The sequence below is a fragment of the Myxocyprinus asiaticus genome, chromosome 48 (genome assembly GCF_019703515.2).
Source record: "Myxocyprinus asiaticus isolate MX2 ecotype Aquarium Trade chromosome 48, UBuf_Myxa_2, whole genome shotgun sequence".
Lineage (NCBI taxonomy): Eukaryota > Metazoa > Chordata > Actinopteri > Cypriniformes > Catostomidae > Myxocyprinus > Myxocyprinus asiaticus.
The window spans coordinates 25,485,137-25,500,645 of NC_059391.1; the positions used below are offsets into that span (position 1 = coordinate 25,485,137).

The 15,509-nt window shown below is 38.0% G+C and overlaps 1 protein-coding gene across 5 annotated transcripts in view; it reads left to right on the top strand.

The window, feature by feature from the left end:
• LOC127437146 (AP-3 complex subunit beta-2-like) overlaps nt 1–15,509 on the top strand; it is a 60,392-nt gene that overhangs the window by 39,959 nt on the left and 4,924 nt on the right. For 2 of the 5 annotated variants that reach the window (XM_051691853.1, XM_051691851.1), the window contains 12 exons: nt 2,525–2,711; nt 3,050–3,168; nt 9,027–9,141; nt 9,373–9,553; nt 9,660–9,828; nt 9,914–10,001; nt 10,087–10,196; nt 13,518–13,746; nt 14,065–14,149; nt 14,407–14,504; nt 14,983–14,997; nt 15,499–15,509. The exon at nt 15,499–15,509 is cut by the window's right edge and continues 128 nt beyond it. In XM_051691853.1, coding sequence (XP_051547813.1) covers nt 2,525–2,711; nt 3,050–3,168; nt 9,027–9,141; nt 9,373–9,553; nt 9,660–9,828; nt 9,914–10,001; nt 10,087–10,196; nt 13,518–13,746; nt 14,065–14,149; nt 14,407–14,504; nt 14,983–14,997; nt 15,499–15,509 — 1,407 coding nt within the window. Of the gene's footprint in view, nt 1–2,524; nt 2,712–3,049; nt 3,181–5,514; nt 5,554–9,026; nt 9,142–9,372; nt 9,554–9,659; nt 9,829–9,913; nt 10,002–10,086; nt 10,197–13,517; nt 13,747–14,064; nt 14,150–14,406; nt 14,505–14,982; nt 14,998–15,498 lie in introns of all 5 variants that reach the window. The other 3 variants (XM_051691855.1, XM_051691852.1, XM_051691854.1) reach the window with 2 other exon arrangements.

A 15,509-nucleotide genomic window follows, 5' to 3' on the forward strand; every position in this document is an offset into this window, starting at 1 on the left:
TATTGAATTTTGATATATCGCAAACCAAAAAAGATATTGAGGCAAAACTCGATATTTCGACATTTTAAATGACCCATCAAACATCATAATCTCTCTATTGCTAGATTTTACCTCTACTGCACTTTTTTTCTCCGCTGTTCATAGGGTTTACACAAGGTCATTGAAGTGCTTAAAGTGTTTGAATTGGGGGGCCTGGGTAGCTCAGCGAGTACTGACGCTGACTACCACCACTGGAGTCGCGAGTTCGAATCCAGGGCGTGCTGAGTGACTCCAGCCAGGTCTCCTAAGCAACCAAATTGGCCCGGTTGCTGGGGAGGGTAGAGTCACATGGGGTAACCTCCTTGTGGTCGCTATAATGTGGTTCTCGCTCTTGGTGGGGCACGTGGTGAGTTGTGCATGGATGCCATGGAGAATAGCATGGGCCTCCACACACGCTATGTCTCTGCGGTAACGCGCTCAACAAGCCACGTGATAAGATGCACGGATTGACGGTCTCAGACGCGGCGGCAACTGAGATTGGTCCTCCGCCACCCGGATTGAGGCGAGTCACTACGCCACCACGAGGACTTAGAGCGCATTGGGAATTGCGCATTCCAAATTGGGGAGAAAAGGGGAGAAAAGAAAAAAAAAAGTGCTTGAATTGAGCTCTTAGATATGTAAGTACTGGAATACCTGGAAAATCGCCTTGTTTTTTTGAAAAGTGCTTGAGATTAAAACAGACCATTTCTTCCGTGTAATGTGTGTCCATCAAAGATGAGATCCTGCACTCCACTTTCATTGAATAATGTCTTTTAACATCCTTTCTGTTGTTTACAGTCAGAAAAAAAAGTAAAGATAAATATTAATTTTGATCACAAATAGCACAGATTCGCTAAAAAAACGAGATTTCTCTGAGATGCACGCTAAACTCTTAAATTGACAGTACCATTATAGTGCAATGTAAACTTAATGTTATTACTTGTAAATTGTACACAGTATTTCAATCACTGACAGCTCATATCATTATTATATATACAATTTCAAGAAATAATATTAATTGATAGAAAATAGAAAAGTCAAAATGTGATTATAATAAACAAGACAAACAAATTATTAAAAAAATAAATATACACTTTCACATACTTTTTCAGGACAGGTTCTGTTCTGTTCTGTTCTATTGCTTGTTCTGCACCTGACCAGCTTGAATGTAGCCCACTATTTTTGAAGGCTTATTTGTTTGTGATCTTTTCTTATAGTGAAAGGTATAAGAGAAACTCTTATTATTTAAACTTTGAGCATTTATATTGTGTATTAAAGGTGCTGTAAGTGATTTTTTCATGGAAAAGTATGCAAAACAATTGTCCTACTCCCTTAAAGATATTAATGAAATAAGTGTCCTGAGATGTCTCACCGGTCTTTGTGACAGCTCTAGACTTTGTAAACAGCAAACAAAAATCCGTGGACATTGACGCTTTTCACCTGTCAATCACTTTGCTCGTTCTCATTTGAAGCGGATCATTAAGGCTATGATTCATAATGTTTGTCAGTTGAAGGGGCTATTGTGCCACTGTTGAATTTGACAGCCACAGGAACAAACTATGCTGCTCTTTTGCTCGGTTTTGGTCTCAAAATAATCTTTGGAGGGCGGGGTTTTGGAATGAGGGGGCGTGGCTCAGTCACATGAAAACTTCAGAATGCTAAAATCGCTTACAGCACCTTTAATTTATTTACATCTTTATTTTGATGAGAAATTATAATGTGCATTTTGTGCAAACATTTTTCAAAAAAAAAAAATGTTCTGCCATGCTGTGTTAAGCGTTATCTTATCGAATATCGAACCAAATTGTGAGATAAACATTTCGTCTTATCCCTACTACAATCATGTTAGCACATATATTGTGTCTATACTTTTGAAACCATGTGTATTTTAACATTTATTGACTGGCCCCATTCACTTTCATTGTAACATCTGTTTTTTTTAAACTGTTTGAATTACATTAGTTTATATTATTGATGTTTATGTGGTACGCCTGCTTTAACACACTAACATACAAAATGCAATATGCACGTTAGCAGTAAGTAATCTAACTAATGTGATCCAACCTGATGAAAGTCTTCGAAGGTAACAGTCAGATAAATTGGCATTAATAATAAAATAAAATTAGCATAATTAATTATTATTTAAAAATAAATACAGTAAAGGGTTTACTCATTAAAAACCACAATGCAAAGTTGAAACGGCCACACAAGACAACGGGATGTTTCCTAGCGAGACTTGAAGATCATTCACCTAATTTGAAACACTATCCATGGTGCTGAAATGCAGACCAGATCACCATCTCCAGCTCATTTAATTTCTCTTTAAACAATCCAGTAAACCCCTCAAGGAGACGGAGCATCAATTCTTGAGAGACACAGCATGAGTCATTGTTTAATCAAGTGAGACAATCGCTGTCTGCATGTCCCATTAGTTAGACACACACTTCCTATAAGCCATGAAACTCTTGAGACAAATTAAGCTTCTTTATTTCTCTTTGTCTTTCAGAGTAAACTCTTAACACAGTACGTACTGAACCTGGCAAAATATGACCAAAACTATGACATCAGAGATCGTGCCCGGTTTATTCGCCAGCTCATTGTGCCCACTGATAAAAGTGGCGCTCTCAACAAATACGCCAAGAAGCTTTTCCTCGCCCTCAAGCCCGCCCCCGTCCTGGAATCTCCATTTAAAGGTACTGTTGTAAACCAGAGGAAAATTATTGCTCTTTCATAACTCAGGAGGCTAAAACAATCTCTTGGTCACGTCTTATGTTTAAGTATCAGTTTTGTCTCAGATGTTTCTCCTAAAACTCATTGGATGAATAAAAATATACACAAATGAGTTGATTTACAGTAAGGGCATAGAGCTATAAAATGAATGTGTTTCTGAGCATAGCTGGTCGTTGAAGAATTTGAGAAAAATCTTGTGAAAAAAGCTGGAGTCTTCCTTTGCTCTCCATTTAATCTCATTGGTATCCGGGAGAAACAATTGAGTCATTAATGAGATCCCGTTTGTAATTCGTTTTTGCAGACAGAGATCATTTCCAGCTGGGGTCACTGTCTCATCTGCTGAACGCTAAAGCCGCCGGATACCAGGAGCTGCCCGACTGGCCCGAATTGGTGCCTGACCCCTCCGTGCGCAACGTGGAGGTGAACGATTCAGTGTGTGCAGGGCGAACAGTTCTGACAGAGGCAGGGCCTCTCCACCAGAGGGAGCTCCAACATGCAAGACCTCGCTAAGAAACCCCTCAAAAAAGCGGACAAAAAACACGCTATCTTTAGTCATTTTTATATCCTCTGCTTGCTCATTAGCATAACTCCACCCTCATAATGCATATATCACACACTCTGCATTCCAACAGGGTGGTAGCTTGTCCTGCAACACTCAAACAAAAGGGATTGCGATTAATTGCATAGATTTTCGTGCTATGCTAAAAGGATTATTACGTTTTTGAGTGCTCAAGAGATTTTAGATCCCCTTTTCAGGGTGTATATTTGGTATTTTGGTTGATGCTCAATCTCTGCTGGGCCCTCAATGGAAAACAACCTACGTCCTCCTTCCAGACATGTAGAAGCAAACGTTTTAAAAAGATGACACGCACGGACAATCAGCTGTGAGTTTGAGAAGACTTTAGCAACTGTGCGTCAGAAACAGAACAGGATTTCCCTTGCATCCAATGTAGACAGCATTGTTTATTATAATGGGAGTAATTCACTTTTGAAGTGATGAGTCACGCCGCTTGCGTCCGGTGTGGACAGGGTGTCAGTCAACTGGTTAGAATCTAAAGCTTTTCAAAATGCCGCATTTATATCAGAATTACCATAATTCTGAATTTCAACCAGTTAAAAACATTCACGTTTTCATTGAACTTGTTATTATGTGTTGGAAACACAGAATTTAATGAAAACTCTTGAGTTTTCCCACTTAGTAACTATTGTGACGTCATATACTGTAAAAGGTAGTTAGTAATCTACCACTACACATTTTACCATTGGATATTTCATCTTAGTATAGCTGTGTACTTATGGTGAGCTTTCTTTGTTCTCTTTTACAAAATATATAGAGGTAAATTGGTTTAGTGATTGAGTTTTTTGCAAAATGGATCCAAACATGGATACATTTTGCTGTTATTAGCGCTGCCATTGAAATGAATAATTTCTGAGTCAAGGAAGTGAACAGCTTGAAGTACAATGTCCATGTTATCATGTTTTAATTACAGTAATCCTGACAAGACATGAATGCAACAGAAAACTACATCTGAATAGTTTCAGAATCAAGAGATTTAGGCCACTTCCACACTAATACTTTTTAGTTTGAAAACGCATTGATTTCGCGACGTTTACGCCTCTCATCCACACTGGAACAGTGTTTTCCTCCACAAAAAATTTAGCATTGCGAAATCGCTCCCCAATATTGCATACTTTCAGAAAACCATAACGTTAGGAAATTTAGGCCACGTCCACATTTATATGTTTTAGTTTAAAAAGAAAGCATAGATTTTGCTACGTTTACACCTCTGGTCTACAATAAAACTGCGTTTTCCTCCACCGGAAATTGAGACTTTTGAAAACACTCTCCATAACCGCACACTTTGGAAAACAATGCCATAAGGAAACTGAAAACTGACTTTTCGAACTTAAATGGATTAGTGTGAATGTGGCCTGAAAACATGCACGCCCACAGACATTTACACATGCCACTCCCTCCTAATTAATATTCCATTATCAGATCTGCATATGCATGAGCTCTGAAATCTCACACTGATTGGCCAGGGTCTCAGTTCCTGTTTTTAGGTTTTTGTACATTAATAATCATCATGTTAAATAATCATAAAGCTCTCATCATTCAAACAGCAGATTTCTTATCTAGTAGATGGGTGTGTTATCGGTTATACCCCCCCCACTGCCTGTCCCCTTTTTGACAGTCTGTCTGTCTCTGTGTCCCCATGTACCCCTACTATGCAGCAAGAAGTTCTAGACACCAGTGAGGGCCGAATCGGTCTCTTAGGAGGCTGAAGATAGGTGCCCGCAAGAGTGAAGTGGCTTCTCTTTCTCTCTCGAGCGCCCTGTACTTAAGTGTGTGTTTTTGTGTGGGTTGTATATCAAACCTCATTTCATTCTGAAATCTGCTGACCTTCAAATCTCATTTCTTGCCATACAAACCATCACATCAGCAAACTTTCATATTAATGTTGCACTTCCATTTCTGTTTTTTTTTTTTTTTGTGCAGTTTGAACAAAGCCCTAGAGAAATTCTGAAAACTCTAAACTAACATTTTCAGTTGCTTTGACTGAAGCGGTTAGCGAAATATGGATATAGAATGACACGTCCAAATATACGTGCTAATCTGTTGACAAGTGCAACCTGAATCCTTGTGTGTACTTTTTTAAAATCTTTTCTTTCTGTTCTGTTCTGTTCTGTTATTTCCTCTTCTTCTGGCCATCTCACAGCATTATTCTTTCTTTTTTTTCTTTTTTATTCTTTCCTGTCTGCCAGGTTATTATGCTGCTCGAAAGAGTCACCACTTTAACCAGTGTGAGTCTGTCAGTCACCCTTAGCGTCAGATCCAAAGAGCTTTTGCCACCAACCTAGCGTAGTGTCTGTATTGTGCTAGCCTTTTCCCTTCCTCAGACCCCTGCTCAACGATTAAAGACCAGAATCCTCAAAAAAACAAAAAAAAAACACCCCCAAAATGACCTGCAGGACCGACACTAGTTGTGATACTAGTTAACTTGCTAATTTACAATCTTTATTTTTTTTATTATTATTTTTTATCCCCTTTTCTCCCAATTTGGAATGCCCAATTCCCACTACTTAGTAGGTCCTCATGGTGGCGCAGTTACTCACCTCAGTCCGGGTGGCGGAGGACAAGTCTCAGTTGCCTCCGCTTCTGAGACAGTCAGTCAGCACATCTTATCACGTGGCTCGCTGTGCATGACACCGCAAAGACTCACTGCATGTGGAGGCTCATGCTACTCTCCGCGATCCACGTACAACTTACCACGTGCCTAATTGAGAGCGAGAACCACTAAACGCGACCACGAGGAGGTTACCCTGTGTGACTCCCTCCCTAGCAACCGGGCCAATTTGGTTGCTTAGGAGACCTGGCTGGAGTCACTCAGCACACCCTGGATTTGAACTCTTGACTCCAGGGGTGGTAGTCAGCGTCTTTACTCACTGAGCTACCCAGGCCCCCGTTAATTTACAATCTTAACATATAATGACCCTTTTGGCAAGACCTGCATTTCTGGTCACCAGGATGTGTTGTGTTTTGTATGTTGGACACTACAGGCTGTATTTTAAGAGCGCAGTGTTATGCGATACACCATAAGCAGGGGTTAAACTGGGATTTCGGTGGTGGGGGATCCCTAAAATAGGGTGATGTCACATACACCCCCCCCCCCCACCCCCCAATTAAATAATAACGTTTTAAGAAAATACATGGGTGTCTATATATGGATTTATTAATATGAATATATATTAATAATTCTTTCAGATGAATCAGTTTGGGATTCTGTTTTACTGGGATTTGTCTATTATTATTTATGTATGCCATTATTCAACTTAATTGTGAAAATACATAATTACATGTAATATTTGGTTTAATAGATGACAAAAAAAAAAAAAAAAAAACATGATATCACATTTATTTTATACATTTTATAAAAACCAGATGACAGCTGGGACAAGTTACCTTTTTGCCCTATGTTGGGGGTAATCCTAAATTTATCCTAATCCTAAACCAGCTAAATTTATGTCTAAAGTTACAATTTAAAAGTAAATGCAAATTGTTCTCAATGGGGGAAACAAACATCTACACGACTACCTTTTACTCTAATTGTTATTCTGATAATATAATTTGTTATGAAAACATTTGCATTAAATTATTAGAGTTTAAAATTCTTAACTGTGCGTCAAGAAGCATTTTCACTATTGAATCCCACTGTATATTTGGTAGAAAAAAGATTTTCCAAAAGAAAAAAACCACACACAAAATAAAAATTAATGCTGAATCAACAAAAAAGTAGAACACACATTGATTTACAAAAAACAGTGAAACCTTTTACAGTGTGTTGGTCGAGCAGCCTTTTGATCTCAAGTTGTAGATATTTTGATCTATGTTGATGTCACTTTGGATGTGACTGATTCCAGATTCAAAACCCCTTCGTGAAAACAGCTTTTTAACAAAACTAAGCAAATCGCTACTGCATGTCAGTGGATCTAAGAAACGGGTGAGCAGTTGATTCCATATTACGTCCGCAACTGACTAGAGCAAAGCAAAGCATAATTATCTTGAAATATTTTTGTGAACATATACACTCACCAAATAGAGACGGAATGTGTCAAATGGATCAAACAAAAACCGCATCGGAGAATAAAATAAATGGAATTGACGAACATGCATTTCTGGACCGTAGAAGTCATTAGGACAGGGTGAAGGAGATTTGCAATATTCAAATTTCAAAATCAAATCATTTATTATGTTTCCAGGAGTGTTGGTTATTCATGTTTTTAAGACGTTATAGACATTACAGCTGATTTTCTATAAAGCTGAATAAATAATTTTTATTAAGTAATGGCTAGCATCATCCAATCACTACCAACCATGTTAAAATTTAGCATTATAAATTCTGAATTCATGTACTGATTATCATTGTCCCATGTCTGCCAAACATATTGAGTGGTCCAAACATCATCTGCAGCCTGAAATTGACCATTTGGTCAGATTTTAGAAGTGAAGCTATAGGATGTCCCCTTGCTCCCTATTTAGGGAATGACTTAACCCTCCAGTGTGCTATCTGTCTGCACTTGTACAGAACATTTTTCATCCAAACTCCTCATAAAACCTTTGAAAGCAAAACATTTTCAGCTTTTGGATGAACCAATTGATTATAAATGTGAAAATGCACAGTAAATATAGAAATGCGTTTACTAATGTTAATTAATAGAACCGTATTGTACAGTGACAACAAAATGAAATACAGAAAATTAGATGTTAAAACGAAGCAAAAGGACCCACAGATGTGTTAATGTTGAAAGTTATTCAAAATAACTCATATATTTTAGGTAAAAGTATATTTTAACTTTTGAGGGAATAATGTCCCAAAATCCACGTATGTGGACATCGTGTTTATCAGCACGCTGACGCGTGAAAAATTAATGCGTTTTTAAAGCGCCATATCAAACGAAAGTAGAGACACTACTCTTTACATCCAAACAATTTCAAGGAAAAAACTTAGAGATTTCTTACCAGAGGCTCTTTTGTTGGCTCTGCGGCCGTAGAAGCGCTTCAAGGAAATGGACGTCATGCTGTTGTATCACGTGACTCTTGTATCGCCAGAATTTTAACCCTTAAATTACAGTCTAGTTTCTTGTGATCAGTATTCAGTCAGTTTAAATTAATTCAACTTATGCGTTGTGTATAGCAAAGCCAAAAAACAACATCCACGCATGTGGACGCGTGGTTGCACAAGGTTAAGTCAACCTGCTTCACCAGAAAGATCGGGCTGATTTGACAGCATTTTTCATGTTTGTTGCTTGTTTAGCACTCAGACCAGCACCAAACCATAACTAACCTGGACAAGCATGGACATTTTTGCTGGTCAAAGCTGGTCTTTTCAGCAGGGGAAACTTGCATATGAAAGTCCAAACAACAGAAGTCCCAGTCAGATTATTCTTGGATAATTCAGTGCTGGAGGTCTTTTGGGGGTCATTTTGATGATAAGAATTCTTAAATTATGTTTTTTTAACGTATACAATGAGAATGAAAGTGGCCATGAATGCACAACGCAACAATCACCACTATAGAGACCAAACGCTGAGTGTGACAAATGCAGGTCTCACAAAACTGACTGAGAACTGTAATTGTACTCAAATATCAGTGTAAACAAATTTTCTGCTTGTAATGAGGCATTCATGGCCCTTATATGCACCTCTTTCTCTCTCTATCTGATTCTAAACCCAGCATTTTAAGGATCTAGTTTGACAATTTGTGTGATCCTTTGCAGATTCCAGAGTGGAGCAAATGTACAAGCCAGAAAGATCGTAAAGAAAAGAAAGTCGAGAAACCGTTCTACTCTGATTCAGAGGGAGAATCTGGGCCAACCGAATCTGCAGACAGTGGTAACCGTGGAGATCATGACATCATGCCAATGAAAAAATTACATTAAGACTACAGATGATTTATTCTGCTTGAATGGTGTTACATTTCAGTCACTAGCCCTGTTCCAAACCCTCCAGCAGCATTCTAATGGAACGAAATGGAACATTCTATATTTATTTAATTTGAAGATTTTCTCTTGCATGATGTAGATCATGTGAGATATCGCACGTGTTTTCTCCCTCTATTTGCAGAATCCAACTCAGGCAGCGGGTCGGAGAGTGGTAGCGGCAGTGAGGAAAGCGGTTCTGGGTCAGAGAGTGAAGAGAGCCAAGAAGAGTCAGAGGAGGAGGACAATGAAGAGGAACAGAAGAAAAAAAAGAAGCGAATTGAAAAGACCAAACCTAAGAAACCAGTGGAGGAGAGTGCAGAGAGGTCTGACGGTTTAATCCACAGATCAATATTTCATTTTTTAAAGAACTTTAAAACATTTCATAGTTTTGTTAAAAAGTAAAGCCAGTCCACACCTTCACACCCACAGTGATCAGAATAGCAGCGCGGAGGACAGGAAACGGGTCAGGAAGGCGGGAAATGACTGGAAGAGTGCCTCGGAGTCTGAGAGAGAATCGGAGAGCAGCGAATCAGAGGAAGAGTCAGATGACGAATCAGAGGAGGAGTCAGAGTCTGACACCGACATCAGGAAGAAGAAGGTTTGACTTTCAGAGAGACGAGATATGAATGAGACGCTATGATTATATACTCAAATTAAAGTTGTCTTTTCCCCGTTGCGCTCAGATGCCCGCATCAAAACAGCCTCTCAAACAATCTAAAAAAGAGAGAAAAAAGGAGACGCAGGAAATGTCTTTGCTGGATTTGGATGACTGTGAGTAAAAAAATACAAAATACTGAAATGTTTGAATGTAAACCCACATAGGCCTAATATGACTCAAATAATCTCTGTCTCTCAGTTGAACCAGCCCCAGCATCCACTCCAGTGACTCCAGTTAACTTTCTGTCAAGTAGTCTGGTGTCTGATCTGGAGGGTTTGTCACTGACAGACACTATTCTGGCACCTACGGTGAGTTCTGTGTGGCAAATTTACTGTATGGTCTTATACTTACGGTAAACATACTGTCCACTGCTGGTCAAAAGTTTGGACACACTTAACTGAATTGATATTGATCTTTAAATGGCTTATGCTTAAATGCTTGAAATTAGCTTTGTAGACAAATTGTGCCTAGGTATGAATTTTACAAAACTGACATTTTTATTGCATTTTTTTCTAATGGATAAGTTGGAGTGGATAGTGAAGGAAAAGCAGTCAGCAAGTGTCAAGCATACATAGTGTGCAGCATACATTCAGTATGGCTTAAAAAGCATCTCAGGATAAACCTCATGAAGCTGGTTAAGAGAAAATGTGCAGAGCTGCAATCTACACAAAGGGTGTCTAAAAAGAAGCTTCAGTATATATAAGTATGAGAAAAGTATTAGAGTAGATGTGTCCAAACTTTTGACTGGTAGTGACAGAAGAATTACTGGTGTAATATTTGGGCGGTTTTACAATTGTACAATGGTTCAGAGCCAAATAATACAATGTGAAAATAGACCTGTGGGGGGGGGGCGGTTGGTTGGGGACGTTGGAGGTTTGTTGGAGTCAATCTCGAGTTTAAATTAAGCAATCAAAACAAGTGTGAAAATAGCTTAAAATGCTTAGATGTCTCGTACTTTTCTCGTTTTGTCTCGTACTTTTCTCGTTTTGTCACATATTTTTCTCATTCTTGTCTCATACTTTCTCATTCTTGACTCATACTTATGTCATTCTGGTCTCATACTTTTCTCATATTTGTCTCATGCTTTTCTTATCCTTTTCTCAAATTTTTTTCAATTCTTATGTCATTCTTGTCCCATACCTTTCTTTTTTTTCTCATATGTGTCATTCTTGTCTCATACATGTCTCATTCTTGTCTGATACTTATCTTATACTTTTTCTCATTCTTGACCCATACTTCTGTCATTTTTGTCTCCAAATTTTCTCATTCTTTTTCTTGCTTTTCTAATTCTTATCTCATACTTGTCTCGTACTTTTCTTATTTCTGTCCCATACCTTTCTCATACATGTGTCACTAATGTGTCATACATGTCTTATTCTTGTCTCATACTTTACTCATTCTTGTCTTAGAATTTTCCAATACTTTTCTCATTCTTGTCTCATACTTTACTCATTCTTGTCTCATGCTTTTCTAATTCTTGTCTCATTCTTGTCTTATACTTGTTTAATACTTTTCTCATTCTTGTCTCATACTTGTCATATCCTTTTCTTATTTTTATCTTATTTTTGTCCCATACCGTTCTCATTTTTGTCTTATACTGACACTCATATTTCATGCATGTGTCATTCTTGTCTCATCTCTTACATGTCTCATACTTTTCTCAATCCCGTCTCATGCTTTTCTAATTCGTGTCTCATTCTTTTCTTATATTCGTCTAATTCTGGTCCAAAAATGTTCTCATTCTTGTCTCATACTTGTCTAATACTTTTCTTATTTTTGTCTCGATTTTCTAATTTTTTACATACTTTTCTCATTCTTCTCTCATTCTCGTTATTCCTATCTTATTTCTGTCCCATAACTTTCTCATTCTTGTCTCATACCTCTGTCACTAATGTCTCATTCTTGTCTCATGCTTTACTTATTCTTGTCTCATGCTTTTCTAATTCTTGTCTCATTCTTGGTTAAAACTTTTCTTATTATCTCATTCTTGTCTCATACCTGTCACTCATATCTTTTATATGACTCGTGTTTTTCTAATTCGGCTCATTCCTGTCTCATACTTGTCTAATACTTTTCTAATTCTTGTCTTATACTTATCTAATACTTTACTCTTTCTTGTCTCATATTTGTTTAATTCTTCTTAAAAAAAAATGTCAATCTTGTCTCATACTTGTCCCATTCTTGTCTAATACTTTTCTCATTCTTGCATCATTCTTGTTCCATGCGTTTCTAATTCTTGTCTCATACTTTTCTCATTCTTGTCTCATACTTGTGTCATTCTTGTCTCAAACTTGTCTCATTCTTGTCTAATACTTTTCTCATTCTTGCATCATTCTTGTCCCATGCTTTTCTAATACTTGTCTCATACTTTTCTTATTCTTGTCTCATACTTTTCTTATTCTTGTCTCATACTTGTGTCATTCTTGTCTCATACTTGTCTCATTCTTGTCTAATACTTTTCTCATTCTTTTCTCATTCTTGTCTCATACTTGTGTCATTTTTGTCTCAGGAGTTCCCTGAGATCGGTCTGTAAACCCAACACTTGTCTCATACTTGTGTCATTCTTGTCTCAAACTTGTCTCATTCTTGTCTAATACTTTTCTCATTCTTTTCTCATTCTTTTCTCATTCTTGTCTCATACTTGTCTCATTCTTGTCTAATACTTTTCTCATTCTTGTCTCATACTTGTGTCATTTTTGTCTCAGTAGTTCCCTGAGATCGGTTTGTAAACCCAACACTTGTCTCATACTTGTGTCATTCTTGTCTCAAACTTGTCTCATTCTTGTCTAATACTTTTCTCATTCTTTTCTCATTCTTGTCTCATACTTGTCTCATTCTTGTCTAATACTTTTCTCATTCTTGTCTCATACTTGTGTCATTCTTGTCTCAGGAGTTCCCTGAGATCGGTCTGTAAACCCAACACTTGTCTCATACTTGTGTCATTCTTGTCTCATACTTGTCTCATTCTTGTCTCATACTTTTCTCATTCTTGTCTCATACTTGTCCTTTTCTTGTCTAATACTTTTTTCATTCTTGCATCATTCTTGTCCCATGCTTTTCTAATACTTGTCTCATACTTTTCTTATTCTTGTCTCATACTTGTGTCATTCTTGTCTCATACTTGTCTCATTCTTGTCTAATACTTTTCTCATTCTTTTCTCATTCTTGTCTCATACTTGTGTCATTCTTGTCTCAGGAGTTCCCTGAGATCGGTCTGTAAACCCAACACTTGTCTCATACTTGTGTCATTCTTGTCTCAAACTTGTCTCATTCTTGTCTAATACTTTTCTCATTCTTTTCTCATTCTTGTCTCATACTTGTGTCATTCTTGTCTCATACTTGTCTCATTCTTGTCTCATACTTTTCTCATTCTTGTCTCATACTTGTCCCTTTCTTGTCTCATACTTGTCTCATTCTTGTCTAATACTTTTCTCATTCTTTTCTCATTCTTGTCTCATACTTGTCCCTTTCTTGTCTAATACTTTTCTCATTCTTGCATCATTCTTGTCCCATGCATTTCTAATTCTTGTCTCATACTTTTCTCATTATTTGTCTCATACATTTCTCTTTCCTGTCTCATACATTTCTCTTTTTTGTCTTATTGTTTCTTCTCTTAACTTCTTTGACAGACCATGGCCCCATGTGTTGTGTTGAAGATGTATGAACTCCTGCATCGTATAACAGGCGAGGGTCTTGCGGTTGAGTACTGTTTCAGCAGGCAGCCCTTCAGTCCAGACCTTAATATGGTGGCCGTCCAGATCCAATTCACCAACAACACCAACTCAGAGACCAAGAATCTCCACATCGAGGAGCCCAGGCTCCAGTCCGGCATTAGGATCAGAGAGTTCCCTGAGATCGGTCTGTAAACCCAACACTACATGAATTCCCCCTGCTGAAAAGACCAGTATTGCTGGTCACCAGCATATGCTGTACTTTGGATGCTTCCCTTGGTCAACCAGCTTCATCATAAAGACCATGCTGATTAACCAGCACTTTTTGCTGGTGAACAACATGGTCCACCTGCTAGCACCAGCACCAAAATAGCATAAACCAGCTTGGACCGGCATCCAAATTCATGCTGGTAAAAGCTGGTCTTTTCAGCAGGGCCTTCACAAGACATTTTTTAGTAATATTTCAAGTTGACTTTTCTTCTGTGTACTTGCGTTCTTCTTTCAGAGGTGTTACCAGCAGGTGAATCGATTACCGTGGTGATGGGAATAGATTTTTGTGATTCTACACAAGCAGCAAACTTCCAACTATGGTGAGAAAACCACTGTTTTAAAATGATTACAAATCACAAAATTGCAACTGGATCATTCCCTGCTGGAATCTTTGTTGTTGATGAGCTAATGACCATAAATGACCAATTGAAGCTGGTTTCAGCTGGATTTGCCAGAAGGCTCTTCTTCATCCAAAACGATCCTTCATGGTCTCGATGATTATTGAAGAAACGTTTACAATAGCAATCATTCTAATCTGATTTTTCACTGTCTTCCTCCCTTATTTGCTATTTTGCAGTACACACACCCGTAAATTCTTCGTTTCAATCCAACCACCTGTCGGGGAGTTAATGATGCCAGTGTTTCTGACAGAAAACGACTTTAAGAAGGAGCAAGGTGAGCAAATGTCAGCTTTGGTGCTTTCAGGTCTCACAGATGCTCTTTTGAGTGCTAACTTGAGGGAGTGGATAAACACACGTTTCCTCAAAATGTCTGTAATTTTCACCTGCCTGTGCAGAAGTCTCTGTGAAATATGTTTTAAGAGCAGATGCGACAGGAAAAGAAATTATTAAAAGTATTTTATGTCGCTCTTTCATCATTCATTAAATCAAGTCCAATTTTTCTGTTTTAATGGCTTTAATCATGGCTCAATCCTAATTTGCATACTTATACTATGTAATAAAACTACATACTTTACTGGTGATGGAAAAGTGCATATTTTTAAGGACAGATAGTATGCGAATGGGGATTCAGCCCATTTTCTTAGTTAGTTAGCATCTCTATCAAAACCAGCTGATGAATTCTGTATTTATATAGTTTAACATATTTTTACACACTCATTTCTTCCTCTTTATCTGGGGTCACTGTCCATTAGAGAATCTGTTGAATGGTAAGTTTCTCTGATTTAGCTAGCTTGATTAGCACTTAGTCACCTGTACTAACTTATTTTAATGTACACAAAGGCACACACACCACTCCCTCTATTTTTGTAAATGCCTGTGCTTTTAGCTGCCCCATCCTTTTAACGCAGTCTTCAGCTATCGCCTTGGTGACTGTTACCATGAATATGCATTACCTCACGGCACGTCATGGTAACGATATGCTGCATCTCGCTAGGAATGTGCCTTACAAACACAGAACCCATCTGATTGACCCTGAACAGTCACGACTTGCAGTGAAACATCTATGAGTACATTACTGTCAATACAAAACCTTCCCAAACAGAAAGTAACATCCTGAAACATATGACATCAACAAATGAAGCTCTATAGTTTTAACTGATTCAGTCTGTGTCCGAGATCTCAGCTCAATTTTAGTGGGCGTATCTTGTGGGATCTGTGTCATAAATAGAGTGATATTCTAACAGATTGATTCTTTCTCTCTCCCACAGGTAAACTGATG